This window comes from Alligator sinensis, unplaced genomic scaffold, assembly GCF_000455745.1.
Source record: "Alligator sinensis unplaced genomic scaffold, ASM45574v1 scaffold337_1, whole genome shotgun sequence".
In the NCBI taxonomy this organism is placed as follows: Eukaryota; Metazoa; Chordata; order Crocodylia; family Alligatoridae; genus Alligator; species Alligator sinensis.
In genome coordinates, this window is record NW_005841927.1 from 2,976,228 (window position 1) to 2,986,282 (window position 10,055).

At 49.2% G+C, this 10,055-nt stretch overlaps 1 protein-coding gene across 2 annotated transcripts; it reads right to left on the minus strand.

Moving 5' to 3' along the window:
- On the minus strand, positions 1 to 10,044 carry AZIN2 (antizyme inhibitor 2). 2 transcript variants are annotated; one of them, NM_001294167.1, is made up of 9 exons: positions 9,915 to 10,044; positions 6,812 to 6,985; positions 5,658 to 5,830; positions 5,260 to 5,394; positions 3,973 to 4,126; positions 3,636 to 3,798; positions 3,175 to 3,287; positions 1,509 to 1,723; positions 566 to 871 (listed from the first exon to the last, which is right to left on the minus strand). In NM_001294167.1, the coding sequence occupies exons 1-9, from the start codon at positions 10,011 to 10,013 to the stop codon at positions 730 to 732; spliced, it is 1,368 nt and encodes a 455-aa protein (NP_001281096.1). In that variant the 5' UTR covers positions 10,014 to 10,044; the 3' UTR covers positions 566 to 729. The 2 variants fall into 2 exon arrangements, with proteins under 2 accessions (XP_025054388.1, NP_001281096.1); XM_025198603.1 differs by lacking the exons at positions 5,658 to 5,830; positions 9,915 to 10,044 and having other exon boundaries at positions 1 to 871; positions 6,812 to 6,943.
- Positions 10,045 to 10,055: the final 11 nt, after the last annotated feature.

Here is a 10,055-nt window from a genome sequence, read left to right on the forward strand (position 1 = left end):
AGCTGTCTCTAAGTGGATCACACACATTGTTTGCGAGCCAGGATGGATTCATTTTTAATCTTCAATTTTAGGTATTACCTAAAAAAGAGCTCATTCTGCTTGCTGTGTCTGAGAGCACACTCTGCAGCTCACATGCTGCTGGCTCTCTCCATGATGTTCTTAAAACATTTCCTTGTGAAGGGTTTACAAGCACAGATACGTGACAAGCAAATATAGCAGAATTGCAGATCTGTAGCCCAGCAGTCCTGTGATTTACCAGCAGATGGTGACTGAGCAGTGTGCAAATGTCTGACCTCTTGCCTCAGGTTCTGGAATGGAGGAACAGCACTGCAATTTGCTTGGGATATAATTTACACTTGCCTGTTTTCTCTGTGGTCCTATCAATCTTCAGCTGTGTTCTGCTGAACTCCCCTTTGCAGGAAGGGGAGGGAAAATCCATGTGTTTCTTTATAAAAAACAATTCAGCTTAACTTATTTTCACATGATCCTAGCAGTCAGCCCCCAATGCCCACACAGCAAACAGGAGACCCTCCATGATAGCACACAGCACGCAACGCCAGGCAGGCAGGAGGAACAGGATTTATGTTGCATACTTAAAAAACCACACTGAATTGAAAATGGGTCCTACTGAAGAGCAGAAGTGGGAGAGGCAAGTTGACTGTAGGTGTGAGCAGGGTGTGGCACGAGTCCTGCTGGTTAAAGATCTGCCCCTGGTATTACTGGTGCTGCTCAGATGATGCTGGCTGGAGTGAAGAAAGGGTTTGCGCACAGCGGGCCTGGCAACTCCCAACCGCAGGACAGAGGAGCGCACCTGCTCTCCCTAGTCTCTTCTGGTTGCAGCAGCTTCCTCTGAAGCAGCTGGATGGCTTCCCTGGGAACAAGAGAAAGAGAGGTGCATTCTTCCTTTAGCCCCTATTTTAAATATCCACACCCCCGCCACAGAACAGGGAACCCTTCTCTCACGCACATCTCCCCACTTGTACCACACTGTGCGAGGCTCCTCTTTCGCACAGTGTGGTACACTGAACAGAACAGGGAACACTTCCAAAACAGGGAACCCTTCTCTCACACACATCTCCCCACTTGTACCACACTGTGCGAGGCTCCTCTTTCGCACAGTGTGGTACACTGAACAGAACAGGGAACACTTCCAGAACAGGGAACACTTCCAGAATAGGGAACCCTTTTCTCACGCACATCTCCCCACTTGTACCACACTGTGCGAGGCCTACTGACAGGCAGCCTCATCAGGTTGTGAACGTCACAGAAAAGCTGGCTTATGTTTGAGATACTCAGTGTAGGTAAGCAGGAGCATGTGGGCATAGCTCACTGAGGAGTGTTGCTCTGGGAGGTACCCTAACTTTTTAGGTGACAATGATTCCAGGTTACCCTCATGCTTCAGTACCTAAACCGACCTCAACCTCGTGCCACACTCCGTCTTTCACAAGAGAAATCTGTTCTCAGCTCTGGTCCTCTCCTCTCCCTATTATTACAAGATTATCCCTTACCAGGCCACGCGGGACATGGCATAGTTGATTTGCGGTGGCTGGAACCCATTGAAGGAGGATGAGGCAGCTATGGTGTAGGCGCCCATGTTCTCAAAGATCAGCCAGTCATGGACCTGTAGCTCTGGGAGCTCCAAGCCCTCTGCAATGCAGTCCTGCCCATCACAGCTGGAACCCCAGAGGCTGCTGTTGTAGGAGGGCTGGTCTAGGCAGGGTTTCTGCATTCAGAAGAGAACAGAGATGGACATCACCCAACAGATATTAAAGAGATGGGCCCACAGCTGATCCAATGATAGCAGTGGAGTTGTGCTGACTTATACCAGTTGGGGGCCTGCCCCTACATCTGGAGCATCTTTACTGCCACCAAACTCTGGCTAATTCATACCAATTCCCCACCAGTGCCCCCATCCAGTGATCAACTCCTGGTAATTGGTCACTAGAGAGATTATTTGCTGTCATTGGCATTCCCCTCAGAGTGATGAAGAAACTGGAGTTTATCACACCAGCATCCAGTCGTGGTATAGTGCAGGCCCAAAACAGAGCTTGGAAAAAATGGGTAGAAACAGCCTCATATTTTAGTGCAGAAAAGAAAACAGGTCTGTTTGGCTCTGACTATACCCAAACATTGCAGCACTGTGCACCCATTGCCAGTCTGGATTATCCAAGCAAGATAAAGGCAAGAGGAAAATGTTATTCCCATTTAATCTTCTTGGTTGTTAGCACCTCAGGAGTGAGCATCTTTCCAACACGTCCTTCTGGCTGAAGTGCCTGTCCCTTTTACCCTTTCCTCGATGCTCCTTGCTGTTTGAGTGGATAGACACCAGAGGGCAGATTCTTGACAGCTGAGACAGAAACATTTTGCAATCCCTGTAGCCTGTCTTGAAGCTTTACAACCTTGTCTACTACAAGACTTGCCTGCCTTGGGGAAGCACACTCAGGCAACTTGAAAATGAAAAGGAAACTTCTTAATGCTTCAGAACCAGTGTCAAGTGCAGAGCAGGGACTAATGACCCCAGTGCACAGCTGGGGCTGGAGGTCACAAGAGCCAGCTCCCCCAAAGTCTCCAGCACTGGTGCAGCCAGTGCCCAGAATCAATGCTGTGACCTCTGGCATGTGCTGGCTCCGAAGAGGGTGTCTGAGTAAAGGCTCCTAAGACTAGACTCGTGCCCTTCCCAAGCAGCAGTCATCCATTTCAGTGGAGTCACCCCAGGGATGAATGGAACACATTTCACTTTGCCTACACCACGGACAGGAAAACTCAAGTGATGGCTGGTATAGGTGGAGCAATGGGAGGCTAGAATCAGACAGGCAAGGAGCGTTTCCCTCAGTGTTACATTCTCCAGTGAGGAAAGACTGCAGAGAGTTTCAGCCAATTCTCAGACAATTAAGGTGCAGGAAAGAAGTGCCCTGAAATCTTCCTCCAAGTAATGGAAGGGCACAGAGGAGCTTTATGCTACAGCCCAGGAGCAAACATGGGGACAGAGCATGTTGGGTTAAAAGGCACAGGATGCAGCTGGCAAAAATCCTCCAAGTGCAGTGGACCCACCCTCAAGTATTAAGTTATTCCTGGTCTGGCGTGTGCCCTTCCTCCAAAATAAAATGGAAGTGGCAGGGGTAAGCCCTTGGCTCCCTCCCAGATGGTAAGCAAGAGCTACAAAGCCCTCCTTACCTTATGCAGGATGGGGGTGGGGCAGGCGTTGTCAAAAAGGATGCAGCCAAAGGATCGGTAGACACTGTCGTTGATGTGGTACCTGATGCTCTTCTTGCTACTGGGCTCTTCCTCTAGGAGAAAGCAGGGAAGCTGGGTTCAGGGAGGGGCCGATTCACGAGGCAAGCTCAATACTTTGGGCTGCCTCCTCTGAACAGACTTTCTCAGGCTGTACTTGTGAGTGGGAGGACAGGTGGCCTGCATGTGGGTTAAAGGGGCACCAGGATGATGACACTGGGAGGCTGAATCAACTAGACCAACATCCCATAGACTAACAGGATCTGAACTCTCTAGCAGCTGTATATGCTCAGCTTTAACCAACCTGCTTGCAAGGGGCTTCTTCTGACCTGAAGTTCCAATAGCATCTCCCTCCTCTTTGCTGAGCCCTGAGAGACCTCAGCCCCCACCCCAGCTCAACGTACCATCTGAGCCAGGCTGATCCAAGGGAACCTCCCACTTGGCAATGACACTGACAACCAAGGTGAAAGCCGAAGCCACGTAGTATCGTCCAGGTTCTGCGATGATCTCCACCCCACAGCCTTCCGGGAAATACAAGTCCAGGGCTGAGTTTATCACGGCTGCAGTCTGATTGGATGAAGCGGGAGGAAAAAATAAAACCATACTTGTTCCAACCCTTGTTAACTAGTTCCCCCTTCAAAACAGGGGCTAGGAACACAAGTCCAGCTGAGATACCAGCTAGGTACCTCCCTTCCACCCGCTACCTCTGTCCAAACAGTTCAGACCCCAAAATCTTTTTACCTCTTTAGTATCTTCAGTGCCCAGGAATCCCCCTCCAATGTCCAAAAGGTGCATCTTGTAGCCCAGCTCCATGCCCATTTCAAACACCAGCCGAGCATTTGCTATGGACTGAGCGAAGATCTGTGGGTCAACAAAGCCACTGCCGACGTGAAAACTGAAGAGGAAGATTCCCTAAGTTAGCTGAGGCTGAGGCCCCCTCTCCCAGCCTCCCCTCAGCCTGGAGCACTGGCATCAGACTAGGAAAAATTGTGTAAAAGTTCATCACGACTGGTCCTTCCACTAGGCTTTATGCTCCTTCCACTTGCCATGAGCTGTAAGACTCTCAAGTCCATGGTGTGTCTGCAGCTCAAACAGACCAACCCGAGCGAACTTCAAAGCAACTAGCATGGGTGCCTATCATAGTGCAGTGGTGGCAGCATGGAGCTGAGTGCACCTAGAAAACTCACCCAAGGAGCTGATGGCAGACCAGTACTGAACTCCTGAGACTGGCACACAAGCTGAGCAACTAACGCAGGTGTATCTGCATGAGCCGCAGTCACAACTATCCTCTCTAGTAAACTGTCAGTAGAAAGGGCTGTGGGTATAATGCCTCCAAGGATGTATCCAGCAAAGAGCCTTAGATATGCAGACTGAGAATTTCAGGAGGGGCCAGGCACTCTGTCTGCAATGACTTTTGGTCACAGTCATCTAACTTCCCTAAACTCCTTTGAAAACCAGTTTTGAAGGAGCAGTGCATAGCAAGTAAAGGCATAGGTTAGTTAAATCCATTGCAAAATAAAAATACATACATGACCCTCTTGTTTTATTAATAGTGAGCCTGAGCCTGCTCTATTTTAACTGTTAAATCAAGTCCCCTTGGTTTAATGCCCAAGTATATAATGTGACATCTGCATGGCTGTTGGTTAATTCTTTATGTCATCCGATCAAGGAATGGGAACAGCAGCATGTGCCTTAAGGAACTAAACAACAGCATGGACTTCTGGTGCATGCAATTTGCAAACAATCTCTAAAGAGGAGATCTTGGCTGAAAAAATCTGGGAGTGTAATGTCATAATTAGTAGATGTGCAGGCTTTCCTGCCTGATCATGGGCAACTGATGAGCAAAAACACGGGTGCAGTCTTTGCAGGGTCCAATTTCATATGAATGAACTGCCCTGCTTTGGGGATCAGACAGGCCCTCCCAGCTCTATGACAATCAGTGCAAACAGTTAGTGCCTGGGCTGAATTCCAGATCCCTGCCTCTCCATTTAGACAGAATGAGGGGCCATGACAAGAGGACACCGTTACCTGACGCCAACAATCTCCACATTCATCTCTTTTGCTGTCTCTAGCAGGTGTCTGCAGGAGTTAAGGGTGGCACCAAATTTCACACTCAGGCGAGCTGAGGACCGGGAGTCATCAGTGGCAATGCGCAAAACCATCCTGTGGAAGGAAGTCACACTAGGCTGGAGTTCCAGCTATTCAACTTGCTGTCCCTATGCATATAAGCATATGCAATCTCTCTGGCTCTCTACTGCAGCAAACTCAAATGCATGTAATATGAACACACTACGTCTCTGTCCAGAAGAGTCATGTTCACCCACTAGATCAGAAATAGTGACAGACCCATAGTCTATCACTGCTCTTAGCCTCCACTTCTGACCTCAACACCTTCCTCCTTCCATCGTTAGCATTTATATATGTACCTGGCATGTGGGTGACTTTTTGCCACCTTCCCAAGCTCCACTTCATTGTCAAAGGTCATAAGCTGCACCCCATGGCTGGCAGCATATTTGACCTGTGAGATCTGTTTGCAGGGGCTGGTGTAGATAATCTTGTCTGGTGGAACCCCGATGCTTTGAATCAGTGCAATCTCTGCCTGCAGAGAGGCAGAGAGAGCATTAACATGATGAGCAGAGCAGCCCCTGGAAAACTTAGTGCTGTGGATACAGGTCGTTATAGAAAACAGAGCTCCATGCCTGGGCCAGACGTTCTAGAGCATTTTATGAAGTCATCAAGGGCAACCCGCTGTGATACAGGCCTGCTGGGAACAAGACAAGGAATGGAGGGGAAGTGTGTTTGCCACCAGATAGAAGGGTCACGATGGACTTCAAAACAGGACCAAGAGAGGAGGAGGCAAGCTGGGTGAACTGGATTCCCATGACATAGGCTTTACACGGTGTAAACAGGGAGGAATGTGCATACGTCCCTTGCTAGTTATAAGGAGAGTTAAGGCAGACTTTGACTCCTTTAGCAGTCACGCTCCGTCTGCCTCTGTAGTTTTCCTTTGGGCTTTGTCCTTCAGATATATAAAAACTCGTCGCCTTAGCAACCTGTTCGGTTTACTTGTAAAAGGAACAAATCATGCATCTTTGATCCACCCTGGCAATCAGCCTATGACCAAGTGACAAGCCAGAGGGGGCTGAGAGCTTTTAAGTCAGCCCTGTAACAGCTTAAGAGTAGACTGAGGAAGTCTGTATCACAGAAACAGCATATTCAAGGCATGCCTCACTACTGGTGAATTCTGTTATCCAGGAGAAGAATTCAATACTAGGAAATTTAGATGAAAGGGAACAGTCACCTGAGCTTGCATCTAGCTTGCAAGATGGCTACAGGAAGATTTTCCATGCTGTGCTCTTAGTATTTTGCCAGAAGGGGGAGACTGTCTTCACCATAAATGCAGTTTAAGTGGTGCCAAAGGAAACATAGGAGACTGCAGTTTGCAATATACCTGTGAATCACTCCAGCACAAATGATAAACATGTGCAGTAGTTAACGTCCTCACCCTCCTCACAGCATGCAGCTAGAAATACAAAACCCTCAGGATGTTTGCACCCCCCCCACCTGCCCTGACCCCTACCTTGCTAGCACAGTCAAATCCTGCCCCTAATTCAGCCAGCAGCCGCACAAGTCCCTTGCTGCTGTTGCACTTAACAGTGTAAAATGGTTTGACATGGGGCAAGGCCTCCAGGAAGTGCAGGTGGTTCTTCACTACGTCCCCCAGGTCCGCCACAAAGAAGGCCTCTCTGTCACTCTAGAAAGAAGACAATGGAGTTAGCAGCCGGGCTCCCATCATGATTCCTTCCCTCCCATGCTTCCCACATTGCACCCCCAAGAAAAAGCTATTGCAAAGAGACCAAACACTCAATCACCCCCATGGGATGTTAGGGTCACCAGATGCTGGCAGAGTTACTTTTAGTTTGCACCAGTCTAAGAGAGGTGTGGACCTGGCCCTACACATCCCATTACCAAGGTGCATCAGATTTGTGGGCTTTCTCAGAATCCTGTTTGCTGCAGATTTCAGTAAGGGGGCTCCTTTTAACCAAATGGGCAATTCCTGGCTAGCTGGGCATGCCCCACCAAACACTGTGGGGTGAACAGCCTCAGGGCTGTGGATGCAGCAATGTGAGCAGGTGACATGATATGAAAAGATGTAGGCTGAGTGCTGCTGACTTTAGATTGATTGATGAGAGCACAAAGCCAGGCCTCGCTTTCTTGGGAATTCAAGCCTGTCTATGCAGAGCCACTGATCAGCTCTGAGGCTACAGCCAGTGGGAAGAAAATGGGCGAGGCTGGAGCCCACCCTAGGCAATAAGCAAATCCATTTTTAGACAAGAAAAACAGACAGCATTTAGCAACAGGAACAACAGAGCGTGAGCTAGGATTGGAGTAAGGCTGTGGCCCTACCAAATGGATGGGAACAGGAGCCAGTAATGGAAGAGAATTTAAACAGCTGGTCTCATCTTTTGTTATCTCAGCCTGTCAGCAAAAGTCTGCCCTTCACCCAGAACATGGGAGCCAAGCTGGCAGGCAGAGAAAGCTGCCTCAGAAGTTGCAGCCTCAGCTAAGGGGCAGGCTTCTCAGGCTTCCCAGCCCAAAGGCCAGCTTTTCTGTCACGCTCAGGCCTTTGACATCCCTCTCTCAGGGTGAAGGATTATAGCTACCTCCCAGAGCAGCATCAGGAGGCTTCAGGGCACCTGAGTGGTTTTATAAAGAGACTTTCCTCTCCTCAAGATAGAGAAGGCTCCACCAACCACCTCCTTCCTTATTGTTCAGATTTCCATAGACAGCCCAGCCCTATGCTGCACATGCTCGCACACACCTAACTGCTGTGCAGAAAGGCAGGATGTGCATGCACGAATTAGGACTTAGTACATAGAATCATAGAAAATGAGGGTTGGAAGGGACCTCAGGAGTCCAACCCCCTGCTCAAAGCAGGACCATCCTCAACTAGGTCATTCCAGCCAGGGCTTTGTCAAGCCAGGCCTTAAAAACTGGCTCCCTTTGGCTGAGAAGTGACCCTCTCGGCAGCACAGAAGCAGAAAGGGATCTCGGAGTCATAGTGGACTCCAAGATGAACATGATTTTGTCATGCTGACAGCTCATCAGCAAAGCCAACCACACTTTATCATGCATCAGCAGATGCATGACAAATAGAACTAAGGAGGTGATATTTCCCCCCTATGAGGCATTTGTTAGACCGCAGTTGGAGTACTGCATCCAGTTTTGGGCGCCGAACTTCAAGAACAATGTTGATAGACTTGAGAAGGTCCAGAGGAGGGCCACTCGTATGGTCAGGGGCTTACAGGACAAGCCCTATAAGGAGAGACTGAGGGACCTGGACCTCTTCAGCCTCTGCAAGGGAAGGCTGAGAGGTGATCTTGTGGCTGCCTACAATTCCATTAGTGGAATCGGAGATGCTCTGTTCACCAGGGCGCCTCTTGGGGTAACAAGGAACAATGGTCACAAATTTAGCAGATTTAGGCTAGATATCAGGAAAAACTTCTTCACGGTAAGGGTGGCCAAAATTTGGAATGGGCTTCCAAGGGAGGTGGTGCTCTCCCCTATCTCAGGGGTCTTTAAGAGAAGGCTGGATAGGCATCTGGTTGGGGTCATCTGATCCCAGCGCTCTTTCCTGCCCGGGGCAGGAGGTCAGACTCGATGATCTGTTGAGGTCCCTTCCGACCCTAGCATCTATGAATCTATAAACCTCCAAGGATGGAGATTCCACCACCTCTCTAGGTGACTTGTTCCAGTGTTTCACTACCCACCCTCATGCAAAAGTTTTTCTTAATATCTAACCTAAACCGCCGTTGCTACAACTTGAGCCCATTGCTCCTTGTTCCATCATCTGTCACCACTGAGAACAGTCCAGCTCCATCCTCTTTGGAACCACCCATCAGGGAGTTAAAGGCTGCTATCAGATCCCCTCTCAGTCTTCTCTTCTCCAAATTAAATAAACCCAGTTCCCTCAGCATCAGCTCAGAAGTCGTGCGCCCAATTTTCGTTGCTCTCGGCTGCACTCTCTCCAACTTTTCCACATCCTTTCTACAGTGGGGGAGCCCTAAACTGGACACAGGACTCCAGATGTAGTCTCACCAGTGCAGAATAGAGTGGAACTTCTGCTGGCAACACTCCTACCAATGCAGCCCAGTACACCTTTAGCCTTCTTGGCAATAAGGCCACACTGCTGGCTCATATCCATCTTATTGTCCACTGTCATCCCCAGGTCCTTTTCTGTAGAGCTGCTGCTTAGCCAGTCAGCCCCCAGCCTGTACGGGTGTGTGGGATTCTTCCGTCCTACGTGCAGGACTTTGCACATCATGAGATGTCTTGTGGTCCAATCCTCCAGTTTGTCCAGGTCACTCTGAATCCTAGCTCTACCCTCCACTGCATCTACTACACCACCCAGCTTGGTGTCATCTGTGAATTTGCTGGGTCCGTATATGCATGTGATTCGGTCAGACACTAAGCCTGGGTATGCCCGATTGCACCTCCACATGCAGTTCTGTGTACCAACTTGGTCCAGAAGGTGTAGGAGTTGGGAAAGGCTAAGAAATGGCAACAGAGCATCTGAAATGCTAATCGTTCAGAAGAGGGTGACAGACAAACATTTCCCTTGCTGCTAGCTTCTATAATACCGTCCTTCCTCTCCACTGGCCCTGGTGTCTCAGTGCACTTACTGCTTGGGAGTAATCCAGCAGCAGGTTCTCAAGGAGGTCTCTGGTGGTGAAACCCTCCTCCACCATCAAAAAGTGTGATTCATCCAAGTACCCATTCATGGTCAAGATCTGACAGCACTGGTCCTAATGCCTTGTTCAGCA